This window comes from Pseudophryne corroboree, chromosome 1 (assembly GCF_028390025.1).
Source record: "Pseudophryne corroboree isolate aPseCor3 chromosome 1, aPseCor3.hap2, whole genome shotgun sequence".
Taxonomy (NCBI): Eukaryota; Metazoa; Chordata; class Amphibia; order Anura; family Myobatrachidae; genus Pseudophryne; species Pseudophryne corroboree.
Genome location: NC_086444.1, coordinates 1118012319 through 1118036969, shown reverse-complemented (window position 1 = coordinate 1118036969; position 24651 = coordinate 1118012319). Strand labels below are relative to the sequence as shown.

The window sequence follows — 24651 nt, the reverse complement described above, 5'->3', positions numbered from 1 at the left end:
GTTGGCCAGCAGAAAAACATGCGTGCCCGCTGTCTATCCATGATTATTGGATGTACCGCAGTGACCTTACAGTTGTCGATGGTATTATTTACAAAGGCAATAGGTTTGTCATACCTGCACGACTAAGAAAAACTATGCTGTGCAAGATACATGGAGGCCACTTAGGAGAAGAAAAATGTAAGCGGAGAGCGCGTGAAGTTATGTATTGGCCAAGAATGAACCAAGACATAGCACAGACCACAGCTACATGTGAATTATGTCTTACGTATAGATCAAAACAACAAGTCGAGCCACTGAGTCCTCACGCAGTGCCAGAGAGACCATACCAGAAGGTTGGCGCAGATTTGTTTGATAGTAATTGGAAAACATACATTGTTGTGACTGATTTTTACTCTAACTACCCTGAGGTGAAGACACTATATACAACTACTAGTAAAGCCGTAATCAATTGCATGAAGTCAATCTTTGCAAGACATGGTGTTCCTATGGAAGTGTTCACTGACAATGGTCCTCAGTTTTCCAGTGCTGAATTTAGACAATTTGCTGATGAGTGGGAATTTGTCCATACTACGTCAAGTCCCCACTATCCACGCTCAAATGGGTTGGTGGAAAGTTCAGTAAAAACTGTAAAGAGTCTCATGAAAAAAGCTCAAGAAGGTAAAGAAGATTTCTACAAAAGTCTTTTAATCTACCGCAGTACACCTTTACAGAATGGACTTTCTCCTGCACAAATGCTGATGGGAAGGAGGATTAGAGCAAATCTCCCGATACATGATGAACTGCTTAATACACATAACTCAGTGTTGGTCAGACTGAGTAAGGAAAGTCAACAGGCGAAACAGAAACTGTTCCATGACAGACGAACAAAATGCTTATCTGATCTAAAATCGGGTGACCAAGTCCGTCTCAGAGATCACGAGAAAGGTATTTGGGGGCAGAAAGGTATTGTGCAAGCACAAATAGCATCAAGATCTTATACTATACGTACAGAGCGTGGAATGGAAGTAAGAAGAAATCGGGTGGATTTAAGATCTCAACCTAACCATAATGAAGACAACATGACTGAAGAATACCCTTCATCTGACATGTACGATGATCCTGATAATGGTGACCAAACCACGATTCTAGAAAGGTCCAACATGGTCGATGAAACACAGACTGTGTATGAAAGACCCAAAAGGGAAATACGCAGACCTGAGAGACTCATTGAAACATGTTAGATTATGTTCTTAATATGACGTTGTTAATTGTTGCATTGAAGCGTACAGGGCTTATCTTTAAAGAAAAGAGGATGTGATGTTAGTGTATTAGAATGCTTAATATTTGTAGACACTCCCGTACTGATCTGTGTAAGCCTGAATCTTCAGTGATGGTCCCTGGGACCAGGGGGATGCTGGGAAGTGGGTGGTCCAGTGTGCAGTGTGCCTGGAGTTGGATGGAATAAACAGCACAGCAATGAACGCACATGTCTCTGTGTCCTGATGACTGGATTTACAAACATATGAACAAAACAAGACCCTGTCAACCTAGAAACCCTGTCGACCTAGTTACTGTCGAGCAATAGTGGTCGACCTAGTGTCGACCTAGTTACTGTCGTCCTAGAGACCGGATCCCAATTTAAATCATTATTAGACCTAACAATGTAGAGATCACTCATTTAGACTTTTGCAGTAAGATGTACATTTTTTGGTCAGTACATACATACATACATACATACATCTGCTCCCCTCAATACTGTCTTGACACACCCTGCCCCCACCAGCCTAGTTCTTGGTGGACTCCTGCACCGTTGTGTTTACCTTTAGTACAGAATCTGTTACTCCCCAGGAGTAGTCGCATGGAAACTGCCCATGGGCCATCGTGTCTGGTGCCTCCAACGGAAACCCATTGTCATGTATGACTTGCTTGTAATATAACGCAGAAGATTTGGGCGTTATTGTTCTGTCCATCTTGCTGAAATCTACGTAAAATAACCCACGCCTGATTTTGTATCCTTCCTGCCATTCGAAGCTGTCCATCAGTGACCATGCGGTGTAGCCATAAACATTAACGCCATCATGTCTAATAGCTGATCACATAATAAAAACAAAACAAAAACATATTACATTTGAATCAAAGAGGAAGATATATCAAACCTTATACACAGGACAAGGGGAGGTGTTGTCATTAGCTTCCAATCAGATTCCAGCTATTACTTATCTAATAAGTTCCATAAAATGATAGCTAGAATCTGATTGGTTGCTATGGGCAGCATCTCCACTGGTTCTCTTATGGGATGATGAAGCTCACCCTTAATTAGCAAATTGCAGAAAAGCTTCCATTCTATATGAAGCAGCAAAAGCCACACAAAGTTATTCTAGGATGTTTTTTGAGTACCAATTAAATTTTGAGTATATACAGAACACATGCCCTCAGACGTAGGGGTCTATTCATGAAGCAGTAAAAAACAGTTGAAAAGTGAGCCAGTAGAGAAGTTGCCCATGGCAACCAATCAGCCTTTAAGTAACATTTGTCAAATGCATTTTTATAAAATTATACGTAGCAGCTGATTGGTTGTCATGGGTAACTTTCTCTACTGGCTCACTTCTCCAATCTTTTCACTGCTTCATGAATAGACCCCTTAGTATTAAGTCTCAGCCACAGCAAGAACAGCCATGACTGAATCCTCATCAGAATAAAGCCGTTTATTCTTTTATTATTTCTAGAGATGGCCTATGACCAATGTCAACTACTTTTACCATCGATGTGGGAGAACCAGATAGTTTCCTGCCATTGATAACAGAGCTACCAAATTTTTTTTCTACAAAGTGTCAGGACACGGAGCATAGCTCTACCCGCTGACACCTGCAAAGCCATGCCCCCTGACTGACCCACAACTCATTAAACACTAAAGCAGGGATGACCATTGGTGGGTGAAACCATTGATGATATCCTTACAAATGGTTTCACACCATCTAGGTTAACCATCAGTGGTAACCACAGATGGATAACCCACCGAAGGCAATCCCTAGTTAGCCCTGGCACCATTCTCACATTAGGGAGCTGCAGCATCTACTTACCTAGTCGGACATCATTGATAAATTTCTTCATGATGTATAATATGACGGTGTCTTCAGTTCTGATGTTGCTGTTGGAGAACCAACCATTTTCCATGATGAGGATTCTGGGACTGTCATATTCCAATTTAATCCAGTTCAATATCCCCCTTAAATGAAGTGAAACTCGAGTTGACTTGCTGGCATCATTTGATGGCTTAAAGTTATTGGGTCCAAAGGAGAATGCAAAGAAATCAGCCGTCCCTTTAATGTGAGCTCTTTCTGCCTCTGAAAATGTAGGTAAGGTTGAGCCGTATTTTCTCTTCAGACTCTCGGGGTAATCGCCATCGCCGTGAATAGGTTTAGCAAATCGCCCAAGTACAGTATCCATGGATTCTTGACATATCTCAATAGCTGGGGAGTCGATATTTCTTTTGTTTGGTTCTATCCAATGGGAGCCCAATGTGACAGAGAGGTACCCCTTCTGAAATGGGCGGTAGTGGGTATTATAGGTGTGCCAGACCAACGCATGAGCCTGAAATACATAGCACAACAACTTAGTTACAGGGACAGCAAATACCAGTTTGCACACTGAGGGCTTGTAGCTGATATGGAACTGTATATAGGGCCTATTTCAAGGTTGATTGCAAAACAACATTTTCCTCTAATGGGCAAAACCATGTGCACTGCATGGGGGGCAGATATAACATGTGAAGAGAGTTAGATTTGGGTGGGTTATTTTGTTTCTGTGCAGGGTTTATACTGGCTGCTTTATTTTTACACGGCAATTTAGATTTCAGTTTGGACACACCCCACCCAAATCTAAAGGGACCTGCACACTTGCCGATGCATTAAATTTTGACGATGATCGATCTGAATGACGATCGATTATCGTCCAAATTGACTTGCATTGCAAAGCAACGGAGAACCAACGATTAACAACCGCGGTGCCGCGCATCGTTCATGCATACACACTGAGCGATATGAATGATTTCTCGTTCATTACTGAACGAGATTGTTCATATCGCCTGCACACATCGGCAAGTGTGTAGGCCCCTTATCTCTCTCTGCACATGTTATCTCTGCCCCACCTGCAGTGCACATGGTTTTGCCCACTAGAGGAAAGTGTTGTTTTGCAATCAACCTTGAATTAGGCCCATGATGTAGCGTCAATATCTCAAGGTGATATCTAGATTTTGCTCAGTTAAATGTTGTTAGTTTATAGCCTACCCTGAGAATAGATGATGAGGGGTAAATTTATTGGGGGGAATTCAAATGTTTGAAACGTTGGTTGGGTATCTGTTTTTTTCCTGTCTAATAGATAGGAAAAAACAGACACCTAACTGACTTTTAAAACAATTGAATATCCCCCACTAAGTGACTTCTCATGCGTATAAGGTCAATGGGTCAATTTACAAAGTCTTGGAGAGAGAGATAGATGAAGCACCAAATAGCCAGCTCCTGTCATTTTTTCAAACACAGCCTGTAACACGACAGTTAGGCACTGATTGGTTGGTACTTTATCTCTCTCCAATGCATAGAACCCAAAATTTCAAACAGCAATGATATTACATCACAAACAGTAATGTATACATTACACCCACCCCCTGGCACTGATGCCAATGTGAGCTGGGTGCAGAAGAGACGGGCCCCCTAAGCCTCCGGACCCAATAACTACGGCACTCCCTGCACCCACTATAATTACAATTCACAACAAATATAGTAATAAAACAAGACTAGGGGGGATAGGTATCAAACTTTTAAGAGATATGAGGCGGGATGTAATTGCATCCGAGTTTGCTGGAGGTGTAGGGATGCGGACGAACTCTGACTTTTTTTTAAAGCAGCAGTCATTTACAAGCCATGGTTTTGCAAACTCGGATGGTATTACATCCCGCCTACAAAGTGTAGATGGTGCTAGATAAATGATAGCCAGAAGCTGATTAATAGCTGTGGGCAACGTCTCCACTTTACCTCTCTCGATGGTATTAAAGAACCAAAGAGGTAAAAGGACCTAGCTTGGAATCTTGCAATCTAAAAGACAGTAGGCTTTCCCTACATGAGGTTTAGGGGCCTGTTTGTCAACATGGTGATAGATCATCTTTTTTTTTTTTTGGGCTCATTTTATGAAAAAAACCTTTTGCTGGGACAGCTAAGAAGCAGCAGTAAGAAGAGAAGAGGAGATAGAGGAGGGAGATACGCAGGGCATAGCACAAATAATTGTGTTGTCGTGCCCTGTCCCTGTGGATTGCCGTGATGCGGCATTGTACACAGTGGGTGACCTTCAAGCTCCCAATCCATGGACTTTATCCAGCAGGGGGTGACCATCATCAAGCCCCCAATCCGCAGTCTTTAGCCTCCCAGGATTAGCATCCAGGAGACTAGCCTATGGTCTTGGAAGTCCAGGCGAGCTATCCGAAATTCAGGAGCCTCCTGGACATTCTGGGAGAGTGGCCAGGTATGATCTCCAGGATTAAAAATGTGGAAGCCCCATATTTAGCATTGGATCCTCAGTCATGGGTACCATTGACTTTCCCTTCATTATGAACACATGGTTACATGGTGTAAGGAAGTAGATCACCCTCTGTGCTGGCCATTAGAACCAGCTTATCAGCAGCTATAATGGATGGAAAAAAGTGCAACTAAACACCTTTTTTTTGTTGTTGTTGCACTGCTATGATCTTATATTATCTGTACAGAGAGGGATCAGTATATAACACAGGAAACCCAGAATGTAATGTGCATATATTAATATACATCTATACATATATATATATATATATATATATATATATATACACTGCTCAAAAAAATAAAGGTAACACTAAAATAACACATCCTAGATCTGAATGAATTAAATATTCTTATTAAATACTTTGTTCTTTACATAGTTGAATGTGCTAACAACAAAATCACACAAAAATTATCAATGGAAATCAAATTTATTAACCCATGGAGGTCTGGATTTGGAGTCACCCTCAAAATTAAAGTGGAAAAACACACTACAGGCTGATCCATCTTTGATGTAATGTCCTTAAAACAAGTCAAAATGAGGCTCAGTAATGTCTGTGGCCTCCTCGTGCCCGTATGACCTCCCTACAATGCCTGGGCATGCTCCTGATGAGGTGACGGATGGTCTCCTGAGGGATCTCCTCCCAGACCTGAACTAAAGCATTCGCCAACTCCTGGACAGTCTGTGGTGCAACATGGCATTGGTGGATGGAGCAAGACATGATGTCCCAGATGTGCTCAATTGGATTCAGGTCTGGGGAACGGGCAGGCCAGTCCATAGCATCAATGCCTTCATCTTGCAGGAACTGCTGACACATTCCAGCCACATAAGGTCTAGCATTGTCTTGCATTAGGAGGAACCCAGGGCCAACCGCACCAGCATATGGTCTCACAAGGGGCCTGAGGATCTCATCTCGGTACCTAATGGCAGTCAGGCTACCTCTGGCGAGCACATGGAGGGCTGTGCGGCCCCCCAAAGAAATGCCACCCCACACCATTACTGACCCACTGCCAAACCGGTCATGCTGGAGGATGTTACAGGCAGCAGAATGTTCTCCTTGGCGTCTCCAGACTCTGTCACGTCTGTCACATGTGCTCAGTGAGAACCTGCTTTCATCTGTGAAGAGCACAGGGCGCCAGTGGCGAATTTGCCAATCTTGGTGTTCTCTGGCAAATGCCAAACGTCCTGCACGGTGTTGGGCTGTAAGCACAACCCCCACCTGTGGGTGTCGGGCCCTCATACCACCCTCATAGAGTCTGTTTCTGATCGTTTGAGTAAACACATGCACATTTGTGGCTTGCTGGAGGTCATTTTGCAGGGCTCTGGCAGTGTTCCTCCTTGCACAAAGGCGGAGGTAGCGGTCCTGCTGCTGGGTTGTTGCCCTCCTACGGCCTCCTCCACGTCTCCTGATGTACTGGCTTGTCTCCTGGTAGCTCCTCCATGCTCCGGACACTACGCTGACAGACACAGCAAACCTTCTTGCCACAGCTCGCATTGATGTGCCATCCTGGATGAGCTGCACTACCTGAACCACTTGTGTGGGTTGTAGGGAGATCATACAGGCACGTGGAGGCCACACACACTACTGAGCCTCATTTTGACTTGTTTTAAGGACAATACATCAAACTTGGATCAGCCTGTAGTGTGTTTTTCCACTTTAATTTTGAGGGTGACTCCAAATCCAGACCTCCATGGGTTAATTAATTTGATTTCCATTGATAATTTTTGTGTGATTTTGTTGTCTGCACATTCAACTATGTAAAGAACAAAGTATTTAATAAGAATATTTCATTCATTCAGATCTAGGATGTGTTATTTTAGTGTTCCCTTTATTTTTTTGAGCAGTGTATATACCGTATATATATATACATACATATACATATATATATATATATATTTATAAATAAACAATGTGTGCTTGTTAGAGGTTTATCATTGGTACATGTGTATCCTAGGGACATTATGATGGTTACCACCAGTTGAAGCACATAGGAGTTTCTGGGCAGTGTCTGGGGGCTGGCTTTCCCAGGCGGGTGTGTCACTGTCAGGGACTGCGCCCGCAGCAGGCTGCCGTGTACCATGTGGTTGCTCTAATGTCTGCTGGTGCAGCCGATGTCTACTCGATGGTGCGACTATTTGTGCACCGTAGCGGTTTACGGGTGCAGGAGGTCTGCATCTCGGTAGGCCGCCCATCGGATGTGGCATTAACATAAATTTGTAGTAGCAGCTGCAACAAAATCAGACCCTTTGCTTTACATGAAGAAAGCATTCCTAATCTACAGTAAGGACTGAGGGGGTCATTCCGAGTTGATCTCACGCTGCTGATTTTCGCAGTGCAGCGATCAGGTTACTACTAGAGATGAGCGCCTGAAATTTTTCGGGTTTTGTGTTTTGGTTTTGGGTTCGGTTCCGCGGCCGTGTTTTGGGTTCGAACGCGTTTTGGCAAAACCTCACCGAATTATTTTTGTCGGATTCGGGTGTGTTTTGGATTCGGGTGTTTTTTTCCAAAAACACTAAAAAACAGCTTAAATCATAGAATTTGGGGGTCATTTTGATCCCAAAGTATTATTAACCTCAAAAACCATAATTTACACTCATTTTCAGTCTATTCTGAATACCTCACACCTCACAATATTATTTTTAGTCCTAAAATTTGCACCGAGGTCGCTGTGTGAGTAAGATAAGCGACCCTAGTGGCCGACACAAACACCGGGCCCATCTAGGAGTGGCACTGCAGTGTCACGCAGGATGTCCCTTCCAAAAAACCCTCCCCAAACAGCACATGACGCAAAGAAAAAAAGAGGCGCAATGAGGTAGCTGTGTGAGTAAGATTAGCGACCCTAGTGGCCGACACAAACACCGGGCCCATCTAGGAGTGGCACTGCAGTGTCACGCAGGATGGCCCTTCCAAAAAACCCTCCCCAAACAGCACATGACGCAAAGAAAAAAAGAGGCGCAATGAGGTAGCTGACTGTGTGAGTAAGATTAGCGACCCTAGTGGCCGACACAAACACCGGGCCCATCTAGGAGTGGCACTGCAGTGTCACGCAGGATGGCCCTTCCAAAAAACCCTCCCCAAACAGCACATGACGCAAAGAAAAAAAGAGGCGCAATGAGGTAGCTGACTGTGTGAGTAAGATTAGCGACCCTAGTGGCCGACACAAACACCGGGCCCATCTAGGAGTGGCACTGCAGTGTCACGCAGGATGTCCCTTCCAAAAAACCCTCCCCAAACAGCACATGACGCAAAGAAAAAAAGAGGCGCAATGAGGTAGCTGTGTGAGTAAGATTAGCGACCCTAGTGGCCGACACAAACACCGGGCCCATCTAGGAGTGGCACTGCAGTGTCACGCAGGATGTCCCTTCCAAAAAACCCTCCCCAAACAGCACATGACGCAAAGAAAAAAAGAGGCGCAATGAGGTAGCTGACTGTGTGAGTAAGATTAGCGACCCTAGTGGCCGACACAAACACCGGGCCCATTTAGGAGTGGCACTGCAGTGTCACGCAGGATGTCCCTTCCAAAAAACCCTCCCCAATCAGCACATGATGCAAAGAAAAAGAAAAGAAAAAAGAGGTGCAAGATGGAATTATCCTTGGGCCCTCCCACCCACCCTTATGTTGTATAAACAAAACAGGACATGCACACTTTAACCAACCCATCATTTCAGTGACAGGGTCTGCCACACGACTGTGACTGATATGACGGGTTGGTTTGGACCCCCCCCAAAAAAGAAGCAATTAATCTCTCCTTGCACAAACTGGCTCTACAGAGGCAAGATGTCCACCTCATCTTCACCCTCCGATATATCACCGTGTACATCCCCCTCCTCACAGATTATCAATTCGTCCCCACTGGAATCCACCATCTCAGCTCCCTGTGTACTTTGTGGAGGCAATTGCTGCTGGTCAATGTCTCCGCGGAGGAATTGATTATAATTCATTTTAATGAACATCATCTTCTCCACATTTTCTGGATGTAACCTCGTACGCCGATTGCTGACAAGGTGAGCGGCGGCACTAAACACTCTTTCGGAGTACACACTTGTGGGAGGGCAACTTAGGTAGAATAAAGCCAGTTTGTGCAAGGGCCTCCAAATTGCCTCTTTTTCCTGCCAGTATAAGTACGGACTGTGTGACGTGCCTACTTGGATGCGGTCACTCATATAATCCTCCACCATTCTATCAATGTTGAGAGAATCATATGCAGTGACAGTAGACGACATGTCCGTAATCGTTGTCAGGTCCTTCAGTCCGGACCAGATGTCAGCATCAGCAGTCGCTCCAGACTGCCCTGCATCACCGCCAGCGGGTGGGCTCGGAATTCTGAGCCTTTTCCTCGCACCCCCAGTTGCGGGAGAATGTGAAGGAGGAGATGTTGACAGGTCGCGTTCCGCTTGACTTGACAATTTTGTCACCAGCAGGTCTTTCAACCCCAGCAGACCTGTGTCTGCCGGAAAGAGAGATCCAAGGTAGGCTTTAAATCTAGGATCGAGCACGGTGGCCAAAATGTAGTGCTCTGATTTCAACAGATTGACCACCCGTGAATCCTTGTTAAGCGAATTAAGGGCTGCATCCACAAGTCCCACATGCCTAGCGGAATCGCTCCCTTTTAGCTCCTTCTTCAATGCCTCCAGCTTCTTCTGCAAAAGCCTGATGAGGGGAATGACCTGACTCAGGCTGGCAGTGTCTGAACTGACTTCACGTGTGGCAAGTTCAAAGGGCATCAGAACCTTGCACAACGTTGAAATCATTCTCCACTGCACTTGAGACAGGTGCATTCCATCTCCTATATCGTGCTCAATTGTATAGGCTTGAATGGCCTTTTGCTGCTCCTCCAACCTCTGAAGCATATAGAGGGTTGAATTCCACCTCGTTACCACTTCTTGCTTCAGATGATGGCAGGGCAGGTTCAGTAGTTTTTGGTGGTGCTCCAGTCTTCTGTACGTGGTGCCTGTACGCCGAAAGTGTCCCGCAATTTTTCTGGCCACCGACAGCATCTCTTGCACGCCCCTGTCGTTTTTTAAAAAATTCTGCACCACCAAATTCAAGGTATGTGCAAAACATGGGACGTGCTGGAATTTGCCCATATTTAATGCACACACAATATTGCTGGCGTTGTCCGATGCCACAAATCCACAGGAGAGTCCAATTGGGGTAAGCCATTCCGCGATGATCTTCCTCAGTTGCCGTAAGAGGTTTTCAGCTGTGTGCGTATTCTGGAAAGCGGTGATACAAAGCGTAGCCTGCCTAGGAAAGAGTTGGCGTTTGCGAGATGCTGCTACTGGTGCCGCCGCTGCTGTTCTTGCGGCGGGAGTCCATACATCTACCCAGTGGGCTGTCACAGTCATATAGTCCTGACCCTGCCCTGCTCCACTTGTCCACATGTCCGTGGTTAAGTGGACATTGGGTACAACTGCATTTTTTAGGAGACTGGTGAGTCTTTTTCTGACGTCCGTGTACATTCTCGGTATCGCCTGCCTAGAGAAGTGGAACCTAGATGGTATTTGGTAACGGGGGCACACTGCCTCAATAAATTGTCTAGTTCCCTGTGAACTAACGGCGGATACCGGACGCACGTCTAACACCAACATAGTTGTCAAGGACTCAGTTATCCGCTTTGCAGTAGGATGACTGCTGTGATATTTCATCTTCCTCGCAAAGGACTGTTGAACAGTCAATTGCTTACTGGAAGTAGTACAAGTGGGCTTACGACTTCCCCTCTGGGATGACCATCGACTCCCAGCGGCAACAACAGCAGCGCCAGCAGCAGTAGGCGTTACACGCAAGGATGCATCGGAGGAATCCCAGGCAGGAGAGGACTCGTCAGACTTGCCAGTGACATGGCCTGCAGGACTATTGGCATTCCTGGGGAAGGAGGAAATTGACACTGAGGGAGTTGGTGGGGTGGTTTGCGTGAGCTTGGTTACAAGAGGAAGGGATTTACTGGTCAGTGGACTGCTTCCGCTGTCACCCAAAGTTTTTGAACTTGTCACTGACTTATTATGAATGCGCTGCAGGTGACGTATAAGGGAGGATGTTCCGAGGTGGTTAACGTCCTTACCCCTACTTATTACAGCTTGACAAAGGGAACACACGGCTTGACACCTGTTGTCCGCATTTCTGGTGAAATACCTCCACACCGAAGAGCTGATTTTTTTGGTATTTTCACCTGGCATGTCAACGGCCATATTCCTCCCACGGACAACAGGTGTCTCCCCGGGTGCCTGACTTAAACAAACCACCTCACCATCAGAATCCTCCTGGTCAATTTCCTCCCCAGCGCCAGCAACACCCATATCCTCCTCATCCTGGTGTACTTCAACACTGACATCTTCAATCTGACTATCAGGAACTGGACTGCGGGTGCTCCTTCCAGCACTTGCAGGGGGCGTGCAAATGGTGGAAGGCGCATGCTCTTCACGTCCAGTGTTGGGAAGGTCAGGCATCGCAACCGACACAATTGGACTCTCCTTGTGGATTTGGGATCTCAAAGAACGCACAGTTCTTTGCGGTGCTTTTGCCAGCTTGAGTCTTTTCAGTTTTCTAGCGAGAGGCTGAGTGCTTCCATCCTCATGTGAAGCTGAACCACTAGCCATGAACATAGGCCAGGGCCTCAGCCGTTCCTTGCCACTCCGTGTGGTAAATGGCATATTGGCAAGTTTACGCTTCTCCTCCGACAATTTTATTTTAGGTTTTGGAGTCCTTTTTTTACTGATATTTGGTGTTTTGGTTTTGACATGCTCTGTACTATGCCATTGGGCATCGGCCTTGGCAGACGACGTTGCTGGCATTTCATCGTCTCGGCCATGACTAGTGGCAGCAGCTTCAGCACGAGGTGGAAGTGGATCTTGATCTTTCCCTAATTTTGGAACCTCAACATTTTTGTTCTCCATATTTTAATAGGCACAACTAAAAGGCACCTCAGGTAAACAATGCAGATGGATGGATTGGATACTAGTATACAATTATGGACGGGCTGCCGAGTGCCGACACAGAGGTAGCCACAGCCGTGAACTACCGCACTGTACTGTGTCTGCTGCTAATATATAGACTGGTTGATAAAGAGATAGTATACTCGTAACTAGTATGTATGTATAAAGAAAGAAAAAAAAACCACGGTTAGGTCACTGGTATATACAATTATGGACGGGCTGCGGAGTGCCGACACAGAGGTAGCCACAGCCGTGAACTACCGCACTGTACTGTGTCTGCTGCTAATATATAGACTGGTTGATAAAGAGATAGTATACTCGTAACTAGTATGTATGTATAAAGAAAGAAAAAAAAACCACGGTTAGGTGGTATATACAATTATGGACGGGCTGCCGAGTGCCGACACAGAGGTAGCCACAGCCGTGAACTACCGCACTGTACTGTGTCTGCTGCTAATATATAGACTGGTTGATAAAGAGATAGTATACTCGTAACTAGTATGTATGTATAAAGAAAGAAAAAAAAACCACGGTTAGGTCACTGGTATATACAATTATGGACGGGCTGCCGAGTGCCGACACAGAGGTAGCCACAGCCGTGAACTACCGCACTGTACACTGGTTGATAAAGAGATAGTAGTATACTCGTAACAACTAGTATGACGACGGTATAAAGAATGGAAAAAAAACCACGGTTAGGTGGTATATAATACAATTATGGTTGGACGGACTGCCTGCCGAGTGCCGACACAGAGGTAGCCACAGCCGTGAACTACCGCACTGTACACTGGTTGATAAAGAGATAGTAGTATACTCGTAACAACTAGTATGACGACGGTATAAAGAATGAAAAAAAAACCACGGTTAGGTGGTATATAATACAATTATGGTTGGACGGACTGCCTGCCGAGTGCCGACACAGAGGTAGCCACAGCCGTGAACTACCGCACTGTACACTGGTTGATAAAGAGATAGTAGTATACTCGTAACAACTAGTATGACGACGGTATAAAGAACGAAAAAAAAAACCACGGTTAGGTGGTATATATTATAATACAATTATGGATGGACGGACTGCCTGCCGAGTTCCGACACAGAGGTAGCCACAGCCGTGAACTACCGCACTGTACACTGGTTGATAAAGAGATAGTAGTATACTCGTAACAACTAGTATGACGACGGTATAAAGAACGAAAAAAAAACCACGGTTAGGTGGTATATATTATAATACAATTATGGATGGACGGACTGCCTGCCGAGTTCCGACACAGAGGTAGCCACAGCCGTGAACTACCGCACTGTACACTGGTTGATAAAGAGATAGTAGTATACTCGTAACAACTAGTATGACTATGACGACGGTATAAAGAAAGAAAAAAAAAACCACGGTTAGGTGGTATATAATACAATTATGGATGGACGGACTGCCTGCCGAGTGCCGACACAGAGGTAGCCACAGCCGTGAACTACCGCACTGTACTGTGTCTGCTGCTAATATAGACTGGTTGATAAAGAGATAGTATACAATACTACTAATATACTGGTGGTCAGGCACTGGTCACCACTAGTCACACTGGCAGTGGCACTCCTGCAGCAAAAGTGTGCACTGTTTAATTTTAATATAATATTATTTATCATGTACTCCTGGCTCCTGCTATAACAACCTGCAGTGCTCCCCAGTCTCCCCCACAATTATAAGCTTTATATACAATACATTGATGTGCAGCACACTGGGCTGAGCAGTGCACACAGACTGAGTCACTGTGTGACTGTGTATCGTTTTTTTCAGGCAGAGAACGGATATATTAAATAAAACAAACAACTGCACTGTCTCTGGTGGTCACTGGTCACTGTGGTCGTCAGTCACTAAACTCTGTCTGCACTCTGCACTCTCTTCTAATCTACAGTATCACAGCAATCTCTCTCTCTCTCTCTCTTCTAAATCTAATCTAAATGGAGAGGACGCCAGCCACGTCCTCTCCCTATCAATCTCAATGCACGTGTGAAAATGGCGGCGACGCGCGGCTCCTTATATAGAATCCGAGTCTCGCGAGAATCCGACAGCGTCATGATGACGTTCGGGCGCGCTCGGGTTAACCGAGCAAGGCGGGAAGATCCGAGTCGCTCGGACCCGTGAAAAAAAAAGTGAAGTTCGTGCGGGTTCGGATTCAAAGAAACCGAACCCGCTCATCTCTAGTTACTACTGTGCATGCGTATGCACCGCAATGCGCAGGCGCGTCATACGGCTACAAACAGCATTGTTGCTGTCCAATGCTTCTAGCGACGATTCCATTCGCACAGACGTTCGCAATGAGATTGACAGAAAGAGGGCGTTTATGGGTGTCAACTGACCATTTTCTGGGAGTGGTAGGGAAAACGCAGGCATGTCCAGGCGTTTGCAGGATGGGTGTCTGACGTCAGTTTCGGGACCAGGCAGGCTGAAGTCATCGCAAGGGCTGAGTAAGTTCAGACCTACTCAGAAACTGCAAAAAACTTTTTCGTCCCGCTCGGCTGCACAAGCGTTCGCACACTTGCAAAGCAAAAATACACTCCCCCGTGGGCGGCGACTATGCATTTGCAAGTCTGCAAGAAGTAGCTAGTGAGCGATCAACTCGGAATTAGGGTCTGAGATCTCTCCTGGTGTGACATTAGTGTACAGCTAAGGTGTATCCCGCTATGGTGGTGACTTATCAAACCTTCTAAAGGCGGCAGGGGGAAGTGTAGCAACCAATCAAATTCTAGCTATCATATTACAAAATGTGCTACATAAATGATACTAGAATTGGTTGCTATGGACAACACATCTACTTGCCCTGTTTAGAAGGTTTGATAAATCTAAGTGGGTAAATGATTTTAATAGTTAGTCTAAAACAGCAATCGAAACTATTACATGCAGATCACACTCTATTCAGATAGGGCCCTGGTTGAACTATAACCCATGACCCTAGTGCTATGAGGCAGCAATGTGCCATTATGTATCCCCATTTCCATTTTCTGTAACTTGCCGATTCTCCTCCACAGTTTTCCTATAAGCAGGGCCGGCAACAGAAATATTAGGGCCCCCATCAGATTTATATATATATATATATATATATATATATAGATATATAGATAGATAGATAGATAGATAGATAGATAGATAGATAGATATGTAAATATATATAAAATATAAATATATATGCGCAACAGAATTTGCGCTATATAAGAAACTGTTAAAATGTTTATATATTAATATATTTATTTATACAAATATATAAATAATATGTATATCTCTACTTCCTCTCCCCCCCCCCCCCCGCACACACACACACCACAGTCTGTGTCTTCCTCTCTCCTTCCTCCCACACACCCCACAGCCTGTCTCTCCCCAATGCCTCCATGCTGCATTCCCAGCTCCCTTGCCTATCCCAAAGCCCTGTATCCCCTCACCAATACACTCTTACCCCGGGGAGCGACTCACCTGTGCTGCACTCCCCAGATCCAAACACCGCACATCAGACCCTACCAGAAGGTGCAGGGCACAGGAATCTTGGCTAGGGGAACAGCTGCCATGTCCCATAACTGCCTGCAACAGAGCAGAACCCGGAAGGGCATACGCACACTCGCGCCGCACAGTCACTGTATGTGAGAGACTCCTGTCACTCTGAGGCTGTGGCCACACCGCCTACAGCTCGCTGTCCTATTTGGACAAGACGGCTCACATCCCTGACGGGTACTTATCAGCATATACTTGGGGCCCCTCTGATCCTAGGGGCCCAGTACATCTGTCCCCTTTGTACCCCCTGTCGCCAGACCTGCCTATAAGATAGGTCATATCAAAGCTTTAGGCTATATAACCCATGGAATCTTGGGAATGTCTTTGCTCTTCTCACTTTCTCTGCCTCACAGCTGTGCAGCTAATACACACATAGCTGGGAGGGAGAGGCAGGGCCCATAACCCATTGCTCACTGACAAACAAGAAGACACACAAAGTCATTGGCGTGAGAGTTTGACAGCTAGCAGTGCTGCTGGGAGGGGTGCTGGGCAAGAGATACAACATGTGCCTGTTGGAACAGAGCAAATAAAATGTGGGATCTTATCTCTATGGTCTAGTGAAGGGGACCTGGCTGGATGCAGCACAATTTGGGTTCATGAAAAGCGCTTTATCCACAAGCTGTAAACTCTTAAACCAGATCCTCACCGTTCTTCGTTGGCATACTGACCAATGACTGTGCTGCTAACTAATACCCCTTTTCCACTAGCTCAAAAAACACGGGTAAATGCACGGGGGCGCGCATTTACCCGTGTTTTCTGCAAGTGGAAAAGGGTAAACCCGGATCAAGTGACCCGTAAATCCTACCCGGCTATTTACCTGGGTAGGACACGGGAATGATCCGGGTAGGGATGTAGTGTAAACGGGAGCCGTGTCGATGCGACACGGCTCCCGTTTACACTGTATGGAAGGGCGGCGCTGGGAGATCATGTGATCTCCCTGCGCCGCCCCTGCCGCGCCACTAGAAGCGTCACAAACCCGGCATATGCCGGGTTGTGACTGCTGATGGGAAAGGGGCCGAGCACGGGTCGCAGCAGGGGGCAGCTCCCGTGTCAGGCTCCCGGCTGCGACCCTTGCTCGTAAGTGGAAAAGGGGTATAAGCTGTGTTAAGTTACATATGGAACGTTGGTGTACTGCAAGAGAAAGTGTTATTATTACCAGTACCAGTATACTTAGCAGCACTTTACAATAGGGCACAAGCAGGTGCGGATTGGGAACAAAAAGCGGCCCTGGAAAAATTTGTACTAGTGGCCCCACATGGGCAGCACCAGAGGTGTAAGGTCTAGCCATGGGCCATGGCAGCAGCACCCTCCCCCCAAGACTTTCCAGATAGTGGGCATGTCCAACATCAAGGGGGAAGTTAAAAGGAAATAAAATGAAATATTATGAGCACATTATATGATACACCTTCAGAATTTAGGAAACTATATCATTCTTTAGAAAGATATATTTTCTTGCTTATTACACCAACCGTATCCCAATCACTATTCACTCAATCTTATATGTCAGCCAAGCAGGCAGACAGAGCATACACTAGATCATCTGCAATCACAGGCTAAGTGGCAAAGTCATTTTCATATATGCAAATTATTTTGCATCTTATTCATTATGTCTATAAAAAGGACCACATGTCCTCAAACAAAACAGGCCCCATGGGTGCGTCGGCCCACCGGGAATCTTCCCTGTGGACCCTATGGCCAATCCGCCTCTGGGCACAAGCACAGTAATAAAACAAGACAGCGTATTGCCAGACTCCTGCTACAAACTCACAATCTAAAATAGTATTGGATACTTCCAGGGGCGGATCCAGAAAAAAATTACAGGGGGGGCACCATAAGGGGCGTGGCTTTGTTGGGATGGACGTGGCTTCGTTGGAATGGGCGTGGTATTGCAGGAAAAGACTACCTTATACCCCAGTTTTGCAACCTGCACGCCCAGACGTTGGCCACCACAGGAAAGAAAAATAATCCTGATTCATGCCCCTTACATTATTTGTCATTTTTCCTCCTTATAGTAATGCCCAGTATACATTATGCCACATACTGCAATGGCCCTTAGACATTATGCCACACACAATAATGCACATGACACAGTATGCACACACCGTAATGCCCCCGACACATTATGCCACACACCGTAATGCCCCCGACACATTATGCCACACACTATAATGCCTGTGACACATTATGACAGGAATTGCAATGCCCGTTATACATTATGCTACACACTGCACTGCCCCTGATACATTATAGCACATACAATGTCTGTGACACATTATGACACACACTGCAATGCCCGATACATTATAGCACATACAATGCCTGTGACACATTATGCCACACACTGCAATGACCTTGAGACATTATACCACAATGCCCGTGATATAGTATACCATACACCGTAATGCCTGTGACACATACCGCAATGCCCGTTATACCGTATGCCACACACCGCAATGCCCGTTATATATTATGCCACACTGCAATGACCCTGAGACATTATACCACATACCACAATGCCTGTGATATAGTATACCACACACCGTAATGCCTGACACATTATGACACACACCGCAATGTCCGTGATACATTATGCCACACACTGCAATGACCCTGAGACATTATACCACATATCACAATGCCAGCGATATAGTATACCATACACCGTAATGCCTGTGACACATTATGACACACACCGCAATGTCCGTGATACATTATGCCACACACCGTAATGCCCATTACACATTAAGTCCTACAGTAAGGCTTCTAATTACTTTTCAAATACCTGCTCGTTGTCAGGGGTTTCATGCACTGGGTGTCATGCTCGTTGCCAGGGGTTTCATGCTCTTGGTTCCATGCACGGTGCCAGGGGTTTTCATGCTCAGGGTGTCATGCTCGTTGCCAGGGGTTTCATGCACTGGGTGTCATGCTCGTTGCCAGGGGTTTCATGCACTGGGTGTCATGCTCGTTGCCAGGGGTTTCATGCACTGGGTGTCATACTCGTTGCCAGGGGTTTCATGCACTGGGTGTCATGCTCGTTGCTAGGAGGTAGTCCTTGTTGCTAGGGCTGTGCTCCCAGTGCCACATATGTCCCCAGTGCCAGATATTCCCCCACGGTGCCAGGTACTCACATGCCCCCAGTGCCAAATATAGCCCCCCCCCCATGTGCCAGGTACACATATACCCCCCCAGTGCCACATATGCCCCCAGTGCCAGATATTCCCCGACAGTGCCACATATGCCCCCAGTGCCAGATATCCCCCCCCAGTGCTATATATGCCCCCAGTGCCACATATGCCCCAGTGCCAGATATTCCCCCCCAGTGCCACATATGCCCCCAGTGCCAGATATTCCCCCCCCAGTGCCACATATGCCCCCAGTGCCAGATATTCCCAGACAGTGCCACATATGCCCCCAGTGCCAGATATCCCCCCCCCCAGTGCTATATATGCCCCCAATGCCACATATGCCCCAGTGCCAGATATTCCCCCCCAGTGCCACATATGCCCCCAGTGCCAGATATTCCCCCCCCCCCAGTGCCACATATGCCCCCAGTGCCAGATATTCCCCCCAGTGCCATATATGTCCCCAGTGCCAGATATTCTCCCCCCCCCCTGCCAAATATGCCCCCAGTGCCAGATATTCCCCCCCAGTGCCAGATATGCCCCCTCAGTGCGTCCCCCCCCCCTTCCTCCGCCGCCGCCGCTCCCCTGCTGTTAGGAGGGACACGGAGGGCACAGTGCACGCCTCCCTGTGTCCCTCCTGTGTCTCCGGCGGCCGCGGGTCACTCTAATAAAGGAAGTGCTCACGAACGGCACTTCCTTTATGAGACCCGCGGCCGCCGGAGACCCAGGAGGGACACAGGGAGGCGTGCACTGTGCCCTCCGTGTCCCTCCTAACAGCAGCGGAGGAAACGAGACCGCAGACTGACATGCGGACGCTCGTCCGCATGTCAGTCTGCACTAAATCAGTGGCGCCCCCGCAGCCCCTCGCCCCCAAGCCACCGCGAGGGCTGCGGCGTGCGCACAAAATAAAATAAAAATACAAAAATCAACTAAAAATGACAGGGGGGGCACGTGCCTTGGTGCCCCCCCCCCTAAATCCGCCACTGGATACTTCAGTATATAGTATGTTCCACATATTGATGTAGGATGTAGGATGACTTATAATGGGGAAAAAAATATTTATCAATTAGGTTTTACACCTGATAATTGTCATTTCTTATCGCCACTATTCCATACCCTCCAACACTGCAAAGCCAGAAATCGGTTTAAAAAAAACAGCCACGTAAAGGGGGCGTGGCTATGGGTAAAGGGGGTGTGGCCCAGCGGCGCTGCCATTTAACGCAATGGAGACTAATGGAGATGCTGAACCCGGCACAAGGCCCTTTTTGCCCGGTACAGACCATTAAGAAAGGGTACTGCATACCTCCCAACTGTCCCGATTTTCGCGGGACAGTCCCATTTTTTGGGGACTGTCCCGCTGTCCTACCCGCAGGCCGCAGTGTCCCGCGGTGGGAGGGGGAGCAGTTGAGAGGCTCCTGCACTTGCTTCTCTGCTAAGCATGCGCACAGCGTCTATTCAGTGGAGACAGGAGGAGAGGGGGCATGGCAGCAGCTCACGAAGCGCTGGGCATGCCCCCTCACTGACGGAAATGGGGGCGTGGCTTGCATTCGTGGGTCCTCCGTGAAGCCACACCCCCTTTTATAGGCCACACCCCTTTTCGCCACACGTGTGTCCCTCTTTACGTAAGAAGAAAGTTGTGAGGTATGGCACTGTACTGACCAAAAAGGTACAGTTGGAGGGTATGCTATCCACGCCAATAAAAAATGAATGGGGAGATACATGGAGAGAGATAAAATAACAACCAATTAGCTCCTGACCTCCATGTTACAGGCTGGGTTTAAAAAAGACAGGAGCTGATTGGTTGGTAATTTATCAATTGTATCTCTCTCCACGCTTGAATAGATCTCCCTCGTAGTATCTCCCAAATGTACTGATACGCACATGCAGGGACAAGGGCTAGGAAAGGGGCTATGTAACATGAAATGATCGCTAATGTAAACATTCCGTTTCAGGACCCCTGCTAACTTGATATACGTCAGCGTACTAAGGGCCTAATTCAGCATAGATCGCTATTATGAGAATTAATTTATTATTTATTTATTAATTATTAGCAGTTTCTTATATAGCGCAGCATATTCCGTTGCGCTTTACAATTAGAACAAAAGTAATAGAACAAAACTGGGTAAAAACAGACAGACATAGAAGTAGGGGTCTGGGACTCCAGGTCGACAACAAAAAGGTCGACACACCTTAGGTCGACGCCAATTGGTTGACACACCTTAGGTCGACATGGACCAAAGGTCAACATGAACAAGGTCGACATGGAAAAAGGTCGACATGAGTTTTTTATGTTTTTTTGTGTCGTTTTTTTCGTAGAGTGACCGGGAACCCCAATTAGTGCACCGTGTCCCCTCGCATGGCTCGCTTCGCTTGCCATGCTTCGGGCATGGTGCCTTCGCTCCGCTACCGCTTTGCTCGGCACAGATTACCGTTCCAATCGTAGTCCACGTGGATCGATAAGTATGAAAAGTTTCCAAAAAAGAAAAAAATCGTGAAAAATTCATGTCGACCTTTTTCCATGTCGACATTGTTCATGTCGTCCTTTTGTCCATGTCAACCTTTTGCCCATGTCGACCCAAGGTGTCGACCAATTGGCGTCGACCAAAGGTGTGTCGACCTTTTTGTTGTCGGCCTGGAGTCCGGATACCAGAAGTAGGAAGGCCCTGCTCGCAAGCTTACGAGAATTTGTAGGTGTCTGCGAGTAGACAGGAAGAAAAAACGCCCCGTGCAAGTTTGCGAATGCAACGCAGAGCGCTATCCATACGCAGATGCATACGCAATTTCCAGATCATTAAAGATTTTTTGCCATCTGAGCAAATGTGAGTAGGTCTGAGGCTGCTACTAACCTGCGTCTGAGACAGCCTGGAAGTGGTCTGTGCTGACGTCAGAGACCCTCCCCGAAAACCCCTGGGCACGCCTGCGTTTTTTCTGACACACCCAGAAAAAGTCGGGTATATGCCCAGAAACGCCGGCCTCCTGTCAAACAGCGGCTACATTGTGATTATGATCTGTGTGCAATTTCTGTCGCTGTTACCCCTCGTGTGTGCACAATGCAAACGTTACGCATGCGCAGTCGTTGGAATAGCGATAAATGCTGAATTAGGCCCTAAGGACCTTATTCAGCTTTAGTTGCAGTTTTGCTATTTTAGAAAAACTGCAACTGCTTGCGATCGCATGCTGGTGGCGTCCAGCACAGGACAAGGCCGCCCAGCATGCAAATGCCCACCAGCAATTCAATTGCGATTGCATTGCTGAATTGTGGATGCCCCGTTGCCTCCACAGCCTGGATGGCATCACATGGCCTCCCCGAACCTGCCCCGTTTTTGACACCACACCCACCCAACACCAAGTCGACCACCCTGCAAACGCATCTGCCTGTCAATGAGGCAGAGGTAGTGTCGGACTTGGGCATGAAGAGCCCACCAGGGGAATGCAGTGGTAGGGGCCCATGTTAAGGGGTGTGACCAGTATCCAGAGGGGATGCGGCCAGCCACCACATTGATTTGGCTAGAGTTCAGTTTGAATGCACTCCACCCAAATCTTACTCTTTCTGCACATGATATATCTGCCCCTCCTGCAGTGAAGCATGGTTGTGCCCATTAGTGTACTGTTTTGGTTTGCTAACAGTTCTGAATAACCCCCTAAATCAGTGATGGGGAACCTTTGGCACTCCAGCTGTTGTTGAACTACACATCCCAGCATTCCCTGCTACAGTTTTAGCATGGCCAAATAGCAAAACTGTAGCAGGGCATTCTGGGATGTTCAACAAGAGCTGGAGTGCCAAAGGATCCCCATCACTGCCCTAAGTAGAAACAACTTTAATAGATGCTTATTGCAGCAGAAAAGTGAATAACCACTGAATTATCAAATGTGAGCCGTGACTGCAAAAACACTATGCGGAGTTTCCTTGGGATGACTCTTGCAGAACACAGAGGTGCAATGTGCAATACACGTGCACTCTGTACTGGAGTGAGAATCTCGTTAGCACAGCACAGGTGTACTCTCAAGGTCCACAGATAGGTGCTATCTTGCAAGCAGCGAAGCAGACTGCCCTGTCACCTCTCTGGAGATTATACAGGTAACGTAGACACACTATGTACTTGTCTGCTGCATACAAGGCTGACTGACACACATATATATATATATATATATAATATATATATATATATAATATATATATGTCAGTCAGCCTTGTATGCAGCAGACAAGTACATAGTGTGTCTACGTTACCTGTATAATCTCCAGAGAGGTGACAGGGCAGTCTGCAACCTAGTGGGGCAGGTCATGTTGGAGGGTCTGTGTGTGTGTGTGTATATATATATATATATATATATATATATATATATATATATATATATATATATATATATATATATATATATAGGGGAATATTTGGTAACTAGTACTGCGCTTTTAAAACTTTAATAATACTGTTATAAGATTTGGCAGAGATTTCTATAACCAGATGTTCTTTGAGTATATTCGGCAGTAACCCCACAGATTGGTTCTCTACCTGGAAGGGCCTCTTGAATAAGTATATGGGAATTGTTTCTTTAGGGGGCACCTATATATGTAGCTTTCTATATCTGATGACAGGGTGATATAGTATCTGGACTCATAACAAAAGAAAAGACCTGTCTTTTAAGTACTTGTCAAAAACTCAATTGTACCTATATATTATTATCTTGTAACAGGGCTTCAATAATTTTTTAAAACATTTTAAGAAAGTATTTTAATAAATATATGTATATCTTGGAAAAGATTGATGCGGTTGTATTCAATGAATAGTTTGCTGTAACAAATTGGATAATGTTTTAACTATAGATACAAATCCAAAAGGACCTAACCTATAGAAAGCTATACAGGTAGGCGCCCCCTAAAGAAACAATTCCCATTAAAAAATAAATATATATATATATATATATATATATATATGTCTTTTAAAATAATAAATCTACCCTTGTACTTGCATAGTGAATAGATGCAGATAGAAAAGTGCTGAAACAGATAACTAAAATCCTTAAGCTACTTAAGAAAAAATGCTAAAGATATTGGCCCTCATTCCGAGTTGATCGGTCGCAAGGCGAATTTAGCAGAGTTACACACGCTAAGCCTACGCCTACTGGGAGTGAATCTTAGCTTCTTAAAATTGCGACCGATGTATTCGCAATATTGCGATTACAAACTACTTAGCAGTTTCAGAGTAGCTTCAGACTTACTCTGCCTGTGCGATCAGTTCAGTGCTTGTCGTTCCTGGTTTGACGTCACAAACACACCCAGCGTTCGCCCAGACACTCCTCCGTTTCTCCAGCCACTCCTGCGTTTTTTCCGGAAACGGTAGCGTTTTCATCCACACGCCCCTAAAACGCCGTGTTTCCGCCCAGTAACACCCATTTCCTGTCAATCACATTACGATCGCCGGAGCGATGAAAAAGCCGTGAGTAAAAATACTATCTTCATTGTTAAATTACTTGGCGCAGTCGCAGTGCGAATATTGCGCATGCGTACTAAGCG

At 46.2% G+C, this 24651-nt stretch overlaps 1 protein-coding gene across 1 annotated transcript in view; it reads right to left on the bottom strand.

Moving 5' to 3' along the window:
• The window catches only part of KLB (klotho beta), a 44147-nt gene that overhangs the window by 9669 nt on the left and 9827 nt on the right, over nucleotides 1–24651 (bottom strand). Inside the window, exons 2-3 of the mRNA XM_063922756.1 lie at nucleotides 3060–3570; nucleotides 1800–2068 (exon numbers count right to left, since the gene is read on the bottom strand). Of these exons, the coding sequence (XP_063778826.1) occupies nucleotides 1800–2068; nucleotides 3060–3570 (780 nt within the window). The remainder of the gene's footprint in view (nucleotides 1–1799; nucleotides 2069–3059; nucleotides 3571–24651) is intronic.